Raw genomic sequence first — 16,578 nt, forward strand, 5'->3', positions numbered from 1 at the left:
TCTCTTGCCCTTTGTCCAGGAGTCCAAAATCCTCCCGACGGCCTTGAAAATGTTGCTCCCCCACCCCCAGCCAAGCTTCCCTCCCCTCCTGCCACTGCACGGCCTGCACCTGCTCACCTTGTCACACGCACTGTCGCCCCAGCGCAGGCCCCACGTCAGGTGGACCCCTCTGTCACCAGCACACGACTGATGGCCACTGGCTCATCCCTAGAGTGTTGGGATTTTCAAAGGGAAATACTTGTAAACTCAACTGAATGTCTATCTAGGACACACATACACACACACACACACACACACACACACACACAAATCACCGATTTACCCAATTGGACAATATTTTCTTTCAACTAACCCCGGATGCTTACGCTTTACTTGCTTACACTGCCTTGGCCCAAAGTGGTTAAAGCAAATGCCTGTAACATTTTGGGAGCCACAGGACCCACTGAAATGATTTGTACGTGCGTCCGTATGTGTGCTTGCACATGTGTGTGCGTGCAGGCCTGCCCCTCCAAGTTCTTTTCTCTATCTGGGAACCATCAGTATTTTTCTTAAATACGTGGATTCATTACTTTCTTCCCATGACTTGGCTTCTGGGGTGACTTCAATTGGGGGGTTCAGGTGTGAGTGTTGGGGTCTTGGGGTAGTGGAGACAGACCCACCACGTGGTAGGGGCTGGAATCTGCTTAGTCACCAGGTTGCGGCCTCCTCCATCCTCTTCCTTTCCAGAACAGGAAGTTCCTACTTCCATAGCAGGTTATCACCAAGGAAGTGAGCATATATTTTCCTCAGCTCCTGCCGGCCCCTTCCTCCCTCCCCCACTTCCCCTGCTGCCTGCCGGCTCCATCCACTCTCCCAGAATGCTTCACGTTGCCATAATGAGATGCTCGGCTGCTGTGCAGCCCCGACGTCTGGAGATGGATGGGGCCTCCTGTACTGCCCTGAGAGGGATGTTAAAACGACATTGTGTTCATGGAGGCAGGCTAGAGAAGGCCAGGGGGAATGGGGAGCCTGGCGACACACAGAAGCCACTGTGCGAGGAAAATGGTCACTCCTCCTGCCCATGCCCTGCTAGCTGGCCTAACTGAAGCGATGCTGTGTTTGTGACAGTCACCCTAAACGTCATGCCCTGTTTAGATTCAGTTGGAAAATGATACCTGCGGAGATCGAATTTCATGCAACATCATTAAGGACCTGATTAGCCCAATGCGAATAAGGTGAAAAGACCCAATTCAGAGAAGAACGTGTGGTAATGAACACAGTTTTGTTCAAATAGTCTGTTAAATCCCTAGGCAGGTGGGATTTCCGAAAAATAAAAGGCCCTGGGTAAAAAAAAGAAAAGAAAAGAAAAGAAAAGTGGCAGTTTAAGCATTCTATGGTTGGGCTGGAGAAAAAGATCAGAAAAAGAAATTGAAATTGAAACTGAAACACTGATGTCAAATCTCAGCAGAATTGGAAAATCCTTAGCTTTTCTGAGAGAGCCTTAAAATGGCAGCTTCGTAAAGGAGGAAACCAGGCTTTTCCAGATAACTTAAAAACACAGACTCATTTTTACTTGCAATAGCCCCAAGCATAAAAATTAGCCAACTGCACCTCACAAGACCGCATGAAGTTCACAAGGAAGTATGTCAAAGCATCGCAGAATTGGTGCTCATGCATTTATTCCTGCTTCTCTCTCTTACTTTTACAAGTGCTTGCACATATTTTATCCTATTTATCCCTTGAAGATTTCAGCCCCATTTTCATGGAGGGAGGAAGTGAGGCCCAGACAAGTTGAATTCCTGCTCAAGGGTTTAGGTGGGGGAGTCTGGCCCAGGGGTGATACTCGAAGACACTTTGCCTCTGGTATAGCAGACTAAAAATCTTTTACACCCGTAACTGTGGCACTCGGGGAAGGGTAATATTACTTCAAAGGACGAGGAAGAGATATTAGTCGCTATGGGAACATAATATGGGCTTCTATTTATGTAGGCTCCCCGGTAATTTACTACAATCTGTGTGATTGTTTAGGAATTTCCTATGTACATCTGAACTTGCAAGATCAATCAATTTTCATTAAGCTAGTTTTCAAAGAGTTTGAATGACACAGCATTGATACGAGGGACTCATTTTTTCCCCTTTATTGTTCAGAGTCTTGAATTTCAGTTTCAAACTAGACGGATTTCACGTTGGTGGGGTGTCTTGGTGAAGAACGCTTCCGTACCCCAACTCAATGTTCCCGTAAACTCTAGAAAGGAGAAAGGAAGCCGAGTTAATAAGACATCGTGACTGTGGAGTCAGGGACCAGCTTAGAGGGAAAGAAAGGTTTGGGATGACGAGCTGGCTGGGAGGGGGAAAGGTTTATTCCAGAATATGCTGAGTGCTGCAGCTAACAGGTATTAAGCCACGTAGTTTTATGTGCTTTACTTATACTTACTCATTTCTCACAACATACCCATGAGGTAGGTCCTATTATTTTCACTATTTTGCAGATGAGAAAACCACACAGAAATGTGAGGTAACTCATCGTCTTAAGTGGTACAGTGTCTTCTTAAACCAATGGGTTTTTAATCCAGGCCGTCTGGATTAAGCCTATGTTCTATGTTCTGCTTCAGAAAAAACATCAAAAGTGCAGCTAAAAATGCCCAGTGTAGAGGTGGTTCCAGAAAGTTCCATCTCTTAGTCTCTCTCTTTTTTTTTTTTAATTTGGGGAGTTACATTATCGCCCCAACAGAGGCTGATGAAAAAATGGAAATCCCTTTAATGTACATTATAAACCCACCTGACAGGATATCAGTTCTACAAAGTAACCTGTCGTGATTATAAAGAGGTCACTTAAAAAAATATATAAAGAGGTCACTTGCTTGTGTGTCATTGTCAGCATAAGAAGGGCAAGGGAGAAGGAAGCTGATAAAAGGAAAAGTGTAGTGGACAAGATACGTGGCAAACAATGCCATCTTTTCAGATTGTCAATCATGACCACTTTTTTTTTTTTTAAGATTTATTTATTTATTCATGAGAGACACAGAGAGAGAGGCGGAGACACAGGCAGGGGGAGATTATGATACGGGAGACGCAGGATTTCTTAGCGAGGAAGCTATGGGAATTGCAGCGTAATAGAGTTATGGGACTTGATTGGTGATTGTTACTGGTTGATCGTTATTGACTGGTGTTTTAGTAATTATAGAGGTTACTCGTGGTAACTAAGGATTAATAGGCTGAGAGCTATAGTAATTATAAAGGAAAGAAAATATAGTTTAATTAGGTCTTTTTGGTTAGAAATTAAGGTAGAAGATTTTATTTGGAAATAAGAGATTGATTTGGGTAGGACATTTTCTAGTCAGATAGTGTCTAAGAGTATTGATGCTGAATTTTGGCTCATTGATAGGTTTATCTTTGGTGTGAAGTGGTGATGTTAATAGGATAATAGCCTAACAGGTTAGAAAATTTAAAGAAGGTGCCCCGACTATGGTCAGTTTTGAGGAGAAACTGTCCCTCTTGGTGACAATGGAAGAAAATGTTTACTTCTAAGCTTTTTCCATGAACCTAATAATTGGGACATGACTATGTATAGGTATTGAAAAACAAAACCTACATTTTTATTACCCTATTTGCATCTGGCAAGTGCAAAACTGTTCTATGTATGCTGTGAAAAGCAGCATTAAGTACAGCATACTTATGAAATTAAAAGCTGAAACTGTTCTCCATAGCACAGACCTCAATGGTTAAAAGGTTAATTCCAGGAGGCTGAAGGGGCTGTCCCCCGTCCCACTGATCTATCAGAATAGGGAGTGTATTACGTTCAGCAGAGCCTCATTAGATACCCTAGATAAATAATCTCATTCATAATATACCAGGAAGTCGATAGCTGTTATTGAAATAAGGTCAAAAAGATGAAATAGATAAGAAGGATGGAATAACCTGGAAATAATCTTTCTGACTCATATTTTTTGTAATATATATCTACAAAGGCAGCCTGAGTGTCTACATATTCTAGAAAAAGGCTAGGTTTCACTTCTAGAAACACATTCACCTCTATATCATTGTATCCTTATAAATGAATCTCTCAGGTATGGAGGGCATATATTAATCTGATTAAGAAGAGAGGGTACACTGCGGCCCCTGGGTGACTCAGTGGTTGAGCAACTGCCTTCGGCTTAGGGCATGATCCTGGGAACCCGGGATCGAGTCCCACATTGGGGTCCCTGCATGAAGCCTGCTTCTCCCTCTGCCTGTGTCTCTGCCTCTCTCTCTGTGCCTCTCATGAATAAATAATTTTTTTTTTTTTTTTTTAAAGAGAGGGTACATTATAACACAGGGAATTTGACCACTTAGGAACACTATTCCTTATTAGCTAGGGGGCAAGTTACTGACCGATCTAAACCTCAGTTAACTTATCTGTAAATTGGGGATAATATTAGTGCCCCACTGGAGTGTTGCAAGGTTAGGTGGACTACTTTAACAAGCAAAGCACTATCGAGAGTAGTGCCTATCACATGGGTAGCAACTAAAAAAACAAGTTGTTATCATTGGGATTAGCAAACTGTCAGTTGGTTATGAGTTTGGAGAAGTAAAGCATCCTGACCTCTACAGATTGATTTATTTTGTTTGTTTGTTTGTTTCCATGTAAACCCATGTAGCCTGACTTTTGATAACTAGTGGAGTTCTACATACTCTTTCACTGTGATCTGAGGCTAAATTAACTCCTCCCTGACATGTGTTCTTTCCGATTGTCCTCCAATTTTATCAGGGGCACATTTATCTATTTGTCTGAGCAGGCCCAAGTTTCAGTCTTAGGACTACGCCCTTCTCCACTCTGTATCCTCATCCCCAACACATGCAGAAAAGCATGCTGTGGAGTGTAGAATTTGGGAAAAAGTTTAACTTTACCATCACAGTCCCAAACACTTACTAATTTCTAACCCCCTCCCAAGGATTTGAATATAAAGGCACAGAAATGTGACATTATTATCTCAGTAAACGTCCCCACAGGGATCAAGTTATTTGGAGCCGGTACCAATGAGAAAAAAGTTAAATGTTCTATTACAGATTGGAAACATTCCCTGTTGAATTTCATAAAAAAGAAGGCAGTATTTCAGCTATGAAGTATAGAATTTGTATTAGATTGCTCTAATAACTTTCTAAGGGGAAGGAAGAGTGATTTACCCATCTTTGGAGTTTGAAGCTTTGATATCGGTACAGGAGAAAAGACCTGGTCTAGGAGTGGAGAAACCTAATTTAGTTACTGCTTTGTCATTAACTATTTGGGGAACTTGGATTAGACATCGAACTCCTTTGGACCTCAACTCTCATATTCTTAAAATGAGGAAGTTGGATCTTCCCAAGACTTCTCTCAGATCTAAAATTTCACTTTACAGTCAAGATTCGGCTCATTTTAAGGAACAGTTTAGTAGTGCCTACTATTTGAAAGCACCGTGCTAGATGCTAGGGACTTAAAGATAAATATAAGAAGATTCCTGCCCTCAAAGGTTCATAGTCTTGTGGATTATTAAAATGACGGGGTGATAGCTGCAGAATATTATGTAATCACCTAATTATACCTGTTTTACTATTCATACTACATGTGAGACTAAGGATGAGCTTAGCCCCTCAAGCTTGAGGCTGCAGTTGACTATCAAAAAGATCTGTATAAATTACTCTTTTAAGTGTGTTTTTATTTGAAAATAACCATACTGATCTAACTGAAAGTGATGCTGAGAAATAACAAAGGTTAAACATTCTGTATAGTTTTTGTGGACACCATGAGCCAGGAAAGAGATGAGTGCTAGGGACAGAGCCGCGGGCAGACAGCTCAGTAGCTTAGCCATTACATACATTATTATCAGGTTTCCTGCAAATGAATCAATATAGTAAACTGGTACCTAAAACAAATTAATTTTAATTTGGGCTTATTTTAAATTTAGAGGTGTTAGGAAGCAAACTCATTTCTGTGCAAAACAGCAATGTGTCTCAGCCCTTGAAGTACCATGATCAATAAAAAACATACAAATATTATGCATATAAAATAATATGAATTTGTGTAGGATATATATAATTTATTATCTCCTAGATAGAGGATAGGTTGAAAGCATCAATGGGATAAAGAATGCAGGAGCAGCTCTTCTGTTCGAAGTAAGGGCAGGCTCTCTTAGAATTAGATCTGCCCTGGGGCACCTGGGTGGCTCAGTTGGTTAAGCAGATAGCCAAAGGCTGGGTGGTGATCTCAGGGTTTTGGGATTAGCCTGCAGGTATCAGGCATCAGGCATCATCAGGCTTCCTGCTCAGCGGGGAGCCTGCTTCTCCCTCGCCCTCTGCCCACCCCCACCTTCCCTACCTTGTGGGATTGCTCTCTCTCTCAAGAAAAAAAGAAAAAAAAAAAAAAAAAAAAAGAAAAAAGAAAAAAAGAAGAAAAGAAAAGAAAAGAAAAAAAAAGTAGATCTGTCCAACAAGGAATGGTCTATTTCAGAGTCCAGAGGTAATTACCCATCTCTGTGAGGCCTAGCAGGTTAAAGGTCACCCATATGGATGAGATTCTCGAGGAGAAACCTAAGGTCAGTTCTGAGATTCTATGATTAGGTGAAGGGATTCATAAACACTTGGATGATAGAAATATGATAGACATAAAATTATAAGGATATAATTTACCCCTGAGACATTAGGGATTAAGGGGGATAAGAGTGGACTACAATAGAAGTGGTGTGGGACAGAGGAACTGGTTTGGTCCTGTTCTTTCAGAATATCTTGGTTTTGGCTTGACACTTATCCCTTTGATTTGAAACCTAAATTTCAGAACGCTGAAACTCAAAAGCCTTGGGCTGATGAAACCTAAAACCAAAGCGACTAATGTTTTGTTACCAGTTGTTTGTGGTGTAACCCATTCCTTGAGAGGGTGTAATGCCCTGGCTGTAGGCTGGGGCAGGGCCTAGGGATACAGGGTAATAAGGTAGGTGTCCTGTGATTGGGGACTATCCTCCCCAGTATCTCAAAGTGTTACTCTGCTGCATTATGGTTAGAGTGTGTTGAGTCGGTTGGAAGGCGTTGAGAAAAATGGTTGCAACTGGTGAAAATGGTGCGAATTCTTGCCTTAGGTCCTAAGAATTCCCTTAAATTAACACCTTCACGTTGCAGCCCAACCGAGGCCCCCCGCAGAGTCGGTGAATCAGGTTCAGGCTGAGTGTCCTTGAGGCCTCGGCACCTCCCCTCTGGACTTGCCAATGCGCCAGCCTGAGCCCCACGCTCAGAGCGCGGCCCTAACTCGCCGTGGGCGGGGCGTCCACCGAGGTGCGTGTGCCCGAAGGTGCCTCGCAGCGTCCGAAGCCTGCACAACAGCTCACTTGTGACCCGGGGCGGGGGAAGAAGTGTGTGCATCCTGGAAGGGACGTGCATTTCGCAAACGGGGAGGGGAGGGTCTGCTGTAGTTGCACGAGGCACGGGGATCTGCTCCCCACCCGAGGGTTTGCAGGAAACGAGGACGCGGCGATTCCTCGTCCAGTTTCCCGCGGTAGGAAACACCCAGCGGGAGACGTCCCAGCCCAAGTTGGGCGCGGACCGGGCTCCTGCTGAGAAGCGCCGCGGGGCCCGCGGGGCGCGCGAGGCGAGTGGGGGCCCCAGGTCGGGGCGCGCCCCGCCCCCCGTCCTCGCAGCGGGACACGCGCTGCCCCGACCGCGCTGGCGCCCCGCGGCTCCCCGCGGAACACCACGCGTGCTTTGTTTCAGAAGCCGACCCATCCCTCTCGGTTGGTCTGCGGCTCCACCAATCCCGCCCGCGGCGGGGCGGGGCTTCAGGGTCAAGGTGGACCAGTTCCCCAGCCTCGCCCCTACACGCGCTCCCGGACCCCCGGGGCTGAGTGACAGCAGCCGGGCCCAACCCGCGGCCCCAGCCCGTGGCCTCCGCCGGGGGCGGTGCGCGGACGCGGCGCCCGGGCCAATCGCCGGGGCCCTCCGGGGGCGGGGCCTCCCTGCCGGGCCCGGACCGGCGCCCTCCGCTCGCCCTTCGCCCAATGGGAAGCGCGGGGGGGCGGGCCCCCGGCCGGAGCTCGGCCAATGGCTGGAGCCGAGGGGGGCGGGCCCGGAGTGCTGGCGGCTGGTCCTCCGCTCCGAGCCGAGGTGCGGCGAGCCGGTGGGGGGACCGCGAGGCGAGCGCGGGAGCCGGGGCGGCGAGCGGGGTGTGAGCTGCCCGAAAATGCACTCGGATGCCGCCGCTGTCAGTGAGTAACGGGGGGCGAGCGGGCCGCGGCCGGCGTGGCCGCCACTCTCCGCTCCGCTCCCGCAGTCCCCGCCCCGCGCCTCCTGTCCCGAAACGCGCCCGGAGCCCCTGCCCGGGAGCCACCCCTTCCCCTCCCGGGGCCGGGGCGGGCGGTGACGCTGCGGGCGGCGCGGGGCGGGGGCGGGGGCGGGGGCGGGCGGGGGGGGAAGGGGCCGGCCTGCCGGGGAGGGCGGAGGGGAGGGGGTGGGGACTGGCTCCCTTTCAGTGTTGGGGGCAGGGGGGGCGGGACGTGCGATGCAGGGCTGGGACCGGAGTGCCCGGGGTGAATGGAGGTGGAGGCGGCGGCGGGCGCTGGCGGGCAGGGCCGGGGGTGGCACCGGCGCGGGCAGGGGGAGAGGGAGCGAGCGGCGGGGCGCAGGGGTGAGGATTTCCTAGGGGCTGAGCGGTGCGGGCGGCTCCGTGAGAAAGGCGGGTGAGTGCGAGGGGAGCGCGGGGGCGGGGACAATGGGAAGAAGGGCTGGATGGCGGGGGCGGGGGGAACAATGCGGTGGGGGAACGGGGGCAGCGGCCGAGCGGGGCAGGGCGGGCGGGGGGCGGGCACCGAGGCGAGGGCTGATGTAACGGGAGGGCTCGGGGTGCGATGGGATAGTTGGGGAGTCCGGCGGGCGGGAGAGGCGTCGGGAGGGTGGGGGGGGGTAACTGGGAGTGGTGAGAGGGGGCAGGCGTCGGGGTTTAATAGGATTGAGCAGGTGTTGGGGAGAGAGGGGGGTCGGGAGTGAGGGGAGAGGGAGGCGGGGAGGCTCTGGGGTGCAGGATGGGGGCAGGGGTAGGGGAGGTGCGGTGGGGGTGCAGAGCTAGTTGGGAGGAGAGGGGGGTGGGGAGGGGCCAGGGCGGGGGGAGGACTGTCAAGTCCGGATTCGGTCCGCGCGGGGCTCGTGGGGGGGAAGGTGTGAGACTCTGTTTCCTGGGAGGTGGTCCCTGCCCCCGATCCAGACGGGGTCCTTGGAAGGGGGAGCCCCGAGCTTCGGGGTGTGGGGCGCGGAGGGGGCGGGGCGCGGCGGAGGGGGCGGGGAGGTGCCCTGAGGTTGGCGCTGGCCGCGGTTCCCCCAGAGCGGCGGGAAGCGAGGTCAGCGCTGGCGCGGGCTCCGGCTGCGGGACCGGGAGGCGGGGCCGGGGCGCGGGCTGCGGGTTCGCCGCGGCGGGGTCCGGAGGGGTCGGGCCCTGCAGACCGGGGGTGTGCGTGTGTGCGCGGGGGGGGAGGCTTGCGCAGGGGAGGTGTTGGGGTCCCAGGCAGTCCGTGGGTTTGGCAGCCTGTGACGCAGTTGTCTAATTTCTGGTCGTCAGGTGTGGACGCTGGTGCTTGGGGACCCGCTTCCCTGCAGGGAGGGCCGGGCCCGAAGCCCCGCGCCGCGGCCGCGGGGCGCGACCTCGGCCAGGCTTGCGGGGAGGACGCTTTAGGGGTTTCCTTTAGGGTCTGGCTCCGGTGGCCGGGTGTGAAGGGGAAAGGCGGCCGCGCGGCATTCTGGGACTTGTAGTCCGCGCCGCGCGGGGCCGCGGTTGGGTTGGGTGCACGTGGGTAACTGTGGAAACGAGTCCCAGAATGCCGCGCGCCGCTCGCAGCCTCCCGGCGCCGCGAACTCGTGCGTTCTCCCCGGCGGACCGCGCGAGCCCCGGGAGCCCCTCTGGTCCCCCGGGAGCCCCTCTGGTCCCCCGGGCCGGGGCGGTTCCCCGGACCTCCTCCCGCGTCGGCGGGCGGGGAGGACCGAGCCCAGCGCGGCGCTTCCGCGCCGGGGCTCTTGCCTCTCGAGGGGCTCGCCCCGCCTGCCTGCGGCGGTGGCCGCGTCCGCAGGGTAAATGCTCGGTCCTCCACCGTCTGGCGCAGCGGTTTGCGGGCGCGGAGGCGCGGCGCGGCCCGGGCACAGATTCGGACGCCGGGTGTCGGGTGGCTCCGGCGTCCGTGACCCCCGGGGTACGGGCTGGGGGCGCAGGGGACTCCCGTGCACGCCCCCGTGAAGACCGTCTAGATGGTGTGCGCGTGTGTTTCCTGGGCCGTGCGGACCGCCCAGCGCTGGGACTCTTTGGGAGAAGATGGTCTAGAAGTGAGTGGCGGAGGCGGCGGCGGCGGCGGCGGCCTGGGGGGTGGAGGGTGGACCCGTGCCCATTCGGAAAGCCCGCGTGAAGGAGCGGAGGGAGAGAAGAGGCCTTGAGTTTTCAGGGGAACGTGGGAGGCAAATGAGGGTAGCAGAAGGTAAACCGGGGTGGGGGGGACCTGGAGAGGTTTTCCTGGTTCTTTTGTTTGTTTGGTTTTGGTTTTTTTGTTTTTTTTTTTGCTCTTAGCTGCAGCTGTAATGCCTTTCTTTCCCTTTGCCTCTCTAACATTGGAGCCCACCGTCTCGGCTGTAGAGCCCCAGCGCCTCCTCCCAGGCCATTGCCGTCCCCTCCCGTTTGAGTGCTGAGTCTGTGCCTGACAGAACGTGTTATGTGAGGGCAGTAAGATGAGCTCGGGGATGACAGACTGGTTGTATGTGATCTCTAAGGTCTTAATGAAACTTGTGGCTGTCGGTTGCATAGTCCCAAGGACGATATTCTAAGGATCCTAATGATGCTGTTTTACCAAAAGGGCCTAAGATTTGGAAGCTTTTAGTATGGTTACATATACACACACACACACACACACACACACACACACACTGAACTTGCATACTTGATTAAGTGGTTGATGGTTAAATAATGGCTCAAAAATCGGGCAATGGATTTTTTTTTTTTGGGGGGGGGCAGGAAAAAATTTCTCTTACATTTCATTGATCTTACGATGAAATGTTCAGGAAGCCCTTTGTGATATGTGAATATGTAATACGGACATGTTTTTTAAAATACATGCTTAATGCTAGAATTTGTTCACATGAAGGGTAAAGTGTACGAGGTTGGAAACAAGAGTTATGATTGGCTTCAAGACAGTGTTTTAAAATATTAGGCTAGTCATTTCTTTCCCTTTTTTATTTTTGTTACATCCCAAAGGGCAGGTGCCCTTTACACACAGAGCCCCTCTCCTCCAGGCCCTCCCCCAACCCTAGGTTTCTAAACATGATCAGTTTAGACTTTATGCTGTGGATTTTAGGTTCCTCTGATTTTTGACCTTGGAGTGGTCTTTTTTCTTTTTTTTTTTTAATTAAGAGTTTTTGTATTTTTTTGAAGCTTTATTTATTTATTTATTTATTTATTTATTCATGAGAAATACAGAGAGAGGGGCAGAGGCACAGGCAGAGGGAGAAGCAGGCTCTCCACATAGGGAGCCCAATGTGGGACTCGATCCCAGGACCCTGGGATCACACCCTGAGCCAAAGGCAGATGCTCAACCACTGAGCCACCCAGATGCCCCTTTTTCTCTGTTCTGTATTGGAAAGGATTTTTAACTTATCTTGTCTATAACATAATATTGCCAGAAAAGAGAGTCTCCCTCATTTTCTCTGCCTCAGAGGACATCTGTACATTTACTCTTTCCTTCCTCTGTTCCTGCCTCCAAGAAGTGCCCCATCGATACTTGATCATACTTTTTTTTTTCAAATGTTGTTTATCATTACATCCCTTTATGTTTTTATCTTTAGCTGCTCCCAGCAGCTCTTAAAGCGTATTGCTTTCTTTCTGACTAATAATATGTGTTTGCATTTTCTCATCTCAATAATAATGATCTTGTTAACTCAGCAGGATAAAAAACTACCTGTCAGAAACTGACCTCATGATTTGACCAGTATAGTATCAATTATTGGCAAGTTAACAATACACAACTAAAAATGGCATAAATAATAGAACTTCTTATTGTCCAGTAGCAAGAAGTATAGAGAGTAGATGGTTTGTAAGGCTCGTGCAGTGTCTGAAATCATTCAGACTGTGTTTCATTCAGTGTTTGAAGACTCTAGGCTCTTTGCATCCTTTTATTCCTCTGTTTTTAGTGTTTGGCTTATGGAAAGCCTCAGGCTCATTGCTTCATGTTGGCAGTGTGGTTGCTGCGGCCCCAGACATCAAGCCTGTGTTAGGGAAGGAAGATGTTTTCTTGTAATTCCCTCTTAGCAGGGAGGAGTCTTCTAGAAGGTCACCTTGGAGACTTCCCCATCAGTGTCTTGGGTAGAACTGATTTCATGGCACTGCTCCTTGTAAGGAAGGTTGAAAAAGTGAAAGTCTGGCATTTTTCAGCTTCTTTTATGAGATGTGGTCTTTGCTAGGGTGGAACAGTGAGGAGAATGCTCTGAGTTGGCAACCCACAGGTTGTATTCCTGAGCCAGCTACTTTGTCCAGCTATCTCTGGCTTGGTCTCAATCTTTTTTAAATCTGTTGATTTATTTTTTTCTCCTTTGAAAATAATTAAAGGTGACGTGCTAAGTATAGATAAAAGCCTGCGAAGAGAAGGGAAATAGGGGCACCTGGGTGGCTCAGTCAGTTAAGTGTGTGACCCTTGATTTCGGCTCAGGTCATGATCTCTGGATCTGATCCTGCGGTTGAGCCCAGGGTCAGGCTCCACACTCAGCAGGGAGTCTGCTTGGGATTCTCTCTCTCCCTCTCAAATAAATAAGAGAAGGAAAATAAATTGTAGATTTGCAGGCTGCGCATAGATGCTTGCCATAGGTTACAAATAGGCCATATATTTGGCTCTGAGCTTCCTGGTAGTAGTCAAAACAAAGAGGAAAAAAAGGCTAATTAATTTTATTCATTTAGTTAATGAAGCTTCAGTTCATGTAATAACCCAAGGTGGAAACTTAAGCATTTCTCATCCTCTCTTTTCTTGGCTGGTGGTAAGAGAGACACTGCATCGCCTCCCATGCTTTATGGAACTCTTTCCTACCTACTGCCATCGTCCTGGGGCTGACCTGTCTTTTCTTACGTTGTCATGAAATTCAGAGCTTTTGCCAGCCTCATCCTCCTCTTTGTCCCCTTGGTCACCAGGTACATCATCTTTGTCCTTAAAATTCCCTTACACAAAACCTCGAGGGCCCCGTTTGCTTAAGGAAATATAGACTTCTCCACACATGGGGTTGAGTCAGCTAGTGAGGTTTAAGCTCAGTTTGTGTGTTCCCCCCGCCCCGCAGACTACTACCTCCTTGCCCGCTGCCTCGGTGCTATTTCTGGGGAATTGTTCTCTTCTGGGTTCCTCTTCCCTCTCTTCCCACTCTTGCCCTCCGTTGACTCTCTGAACTGTGGTTTGCCTCGGTTCTCAGTTCTGCCTAATTTAACAATAGCTGCATGTTGACTTATTTGTCCTCTCCCCAATTAGATTATTACTCCCTTGAGACCTGGGACTGTCTTATTTAGTGTCCACTTTATCATCCATGATGGCCTACACAAAGTAGGCCCTCAAAGAGGGATTGAATTGCACTTAAATGGTCAACTGTTAAATAGTGAATTATCTGGAAAATTTTAATTCTCCCTCCTGCTATTCAGCGTGCGTCCGAGTCATCTTTCATTGTCTTGGGATTTTTCTTCAGGGAGTACAAACTCCCTCTTACTCATTCTGTCTTGTTTTTGGACGAAGTCAGCCATAAGCAAACCAATTTAAATAATATTTCTCTTTAAATACATGCAGATGTCAGTTCTGAAGACTGTGGCGTGGAGAAATTGTCTGGGAGAAAGTAAAATGCTGGTGATGTGCTAACGGGCCAGGAGTCTGCGTGTGAAAATGCATGCTTCCATTTCAGATCTGGTGTGTCAGTCTTGTGAAGATAAGGCTAAGGCAGGACTTGACAGGTCTGACATTACCCCTCTTTTTGTTTTATGACCAGATTCTGGTCCTTAGGGTTTGTTTCATAATGTTAACTATACGTTGAGATCACTGGAAGGCTTTCTTCATTTAGAAATTAAACGTTGTTAGTTGGAGGTGAATTTTCTGATTATCTGACATTAATGCGGATATCTTTTTATAGTTGGTCATCTTGAATTAGTGTTAATAGCTTTTCATAGCTTGTTCTTTTTTCTTATTCTGAGATTCAGGTTAGGAGAAGGACCTCTTGAGAATTATTCTTTTAAGCAAACATACATTTAAAAAATATGCTTTAAGTAGAAAAAGATATTGAAATGCATTAGATAGAATCCTGTCTTTTAGCAATCGTTGTATTACTGTTTCAGATCTAAGGATTTGTGTCCTTTATTCTAGAGAAGTATTTGCTATTCTGGGTTTGAATTACTTTTCTTTTAATTAGAAAACACTCTTAATGAGTCATTTTCAATTTAGGAAGGTAGGTCTTTGGAATTAAGTGATGTACTAAGTACAACACTAAATGGTATGAAAAAGACCCCCACCTTCCCCAAATAGTGTTACCCCTGATTAGGATTCTTTATGTCTCTCTTTGAGGATTTTTTTTTTTTGTAAATTTTTTTTTGGGAACCCTTTTATTACCTGCTGGCCTGTATCACTAGTATTCCCGGAGGTGGCGTGTCATCCGTTTGTTTTTATGATGGGCATTGTCAGTCTTCAAGGGCCCTGGCTCTTTCTCTGCATGGGAAATGCCCACCTTTGCAGGCAGGGCCGCTCAGAGACACCCACCGGAGTGTGACTCTGAAGCTGGAGGTGAGTGTTGGACAGAAGCCGGGGGTACCCGGAGGCCACTGGGGAGGGTGGATGGTGGGGGCAGCTGCCAGCTGTGGTCCCAGGGGCCAGGACAGTTCAGGCTGTGTCAGTGTGCTCTGCTTCAAGCCCTCGAGTTGTGTGGCTTGGTTTTCTGGGTGGCCTAGACCTGTGAATTACCTGATGGCCCTTTAAAAACGAAATCCCTGTTCTTTTACATTGGCTAGTTGGTTTCTGAGGCTGGAAACTAAGAGTTCTGATCAGTACAGCATCCATACCTGGCACTGGTCAGTACGTGCAGAGGCCCGTGTGGAGAAGGGCAGTGATGGGCCTGACCTGACTCTAGAGTCCCGGCCGGAGGTTACCCAAAGGACGGAAGGGGCACATCGTCGGTGTCACTTGTGGGCGCTGCCTTGCCGGTGGTCAGGTGGGCTCTGAGCCCTACAGCAGCCACCCTGCTGGACCTCGTTAGAGCTCTTCACTGCTTGTCTTTCCAGTCACCTCTTTGTCTTAAAAAGAGATAGAGAGAGAGAAAGGTGATGCTCAGGAGCTAATGCATAACTTCTATTGCGTCTTTTTGGATCTAATTTGGGAGTATTTGCTATGGAAATGTTATTTGTGGCTGTTTTGGGGTAGACTAGTTAAAATTCCTATCTGATATTCTTTATTGCTTTTTTAGTTATTTATAATCATATATATAATATAAAATTGTACCTTTTTTAAGTGTATAACTTGATCAGTTTGGATACATATCTCTAGTGGTGTAACCACTACTAAAATTAAGACACAGAACATTTTCATTTCCCCCAAAAGTTCCCTTGTGCCCCCTCGCAGGCCGTATTTCACCACCTCCTACCACAACCTTTGGCTTTTAATACATGTCACCTTGGACCGTGTCCACGTTAGTTGATGATTTGTCATTTTGCTGTTCGTGGGGGATATTGCAGTATAAAAAGGTGTGATGAATCTCCCCCCCCCTTTTTAAAAACTGAATTATTAAATCCAAAGAAAAACTATCAGTGCTATATAAATTATAAATCTGGTAATGATTTACCACATGGGACTATCTAGATTGAAATGACTTGTTCTTTTGAAGTTTTCCAGTGGATGGCTGTTCTGTATGGCCCAAAGGTACCTAGTGCTAGGATTTGCTCCATGGATGTGATGATGTCTTTTAATTGTTATCTAGGTCAGGTTGGGAGACAGGAAGGCATGAGAGGTAAGTGTGGGCCTTCGAGTCAGAGTGCCTAGATTCAGATCCTTGCTCTGGTAGGTATTAGCTGTGTGACAGTGGGCAAATTACTCCTCAGCTACCATGTGCACTTCAGTGGTCCTCCCGCATAAGGCATACCGACCGCAGAGTAGGACTTGTTCGGTCCACAGTGGTGATTGAGCATTTACCACGTCCTAGGCCCTTCCTCGTCTCACATGCAGTTCTGATTCCAGCAAAGGGCAGGGAGGCAAATAAACAGGTAGACCGGATAGTGTGTCAGATGGTTGTGAGTTCCGTAGGTAAGAAATACAGCAGGGGGTGGGGCACGCAGACGTGTGGGCCAGGGGAGAGCAGTGGAGGGTGCTGTGGATTTGAATAGCGGGGGTCAGGTTTTAAGACCTGCTGGGACTGAGGGGCATTCCAGGCTGCGGGAAGGTGAAAGCAGAGGCTCTGAGCGGGAGCAGGCCTGGAATAGGAATTGCAAAGACGCTGGTGTGCTTGGGGTGGAGGTGGGGGCTGGGCAGGGAGAAAGAAGCAGGAGGCAAGATCGGAGCCATCCCACTGATTAAATGACATAAAACATAGTTTGGAGAGGTGCTTGGCCCTTTCTTCTGATTTTATGGCTAACAG

At 48.9% G+C, this 16,578-nt stretch overlaps 1 protein-coding gene across 12 annotated transcripts in view; it reads left to right on the forward strand.

Moving 5' to 3' along the window:
* DCUN1D4 (defective in cullin neddylation 1 domain containing 4) overlaps positions 1-16,578 on the forward strand; it is an 81,732-nt gene that overhangs the window by 1,996 nt on the left and 63,158 nt on the right. Inside the window, exon 1 of one of the 12 annotated variants that reach the window (XM_038556064.1) lies at positions 8,042-8,183. The exons of 1 other annotated variant lie outside the window; for it this stretch is intronic. In XM_038556064.1, the coding sequence (XP_038411992.1) occupies positions 8,159-8,183 (25 nt within the window). In that variant the 5' untranslated portion in view covers positions 8,042-8,158. Of the gene's footprint in view, positions 1-8,041; positions 8,184-8,602; positions 8,655-9,287; positions 9,309-9,438; positions 10,282-16,578 lie in introns of those variants that run through there. 10 more of the 12 variants (XM_038556065.1, XM_038556067.1, XM_038556071.1 and 7 more) reach the window with 10 other exon arrangements.

Source organism: Canis lupus, chromosome 13, assembly GCF_011100685.1.
Source record: "Canis lupus familiaris isolate Mischka breed German Shepherd chromosome 13, alternate assembly UU_Cfam_GSD_1.0, whole genome shotgun sequence".
NCBI classification, from domain to species: Eukaryota; Metazoa; Chordata; class Mammalia; order Carnivora; family Canidae; genus Canis; species Canis lupus.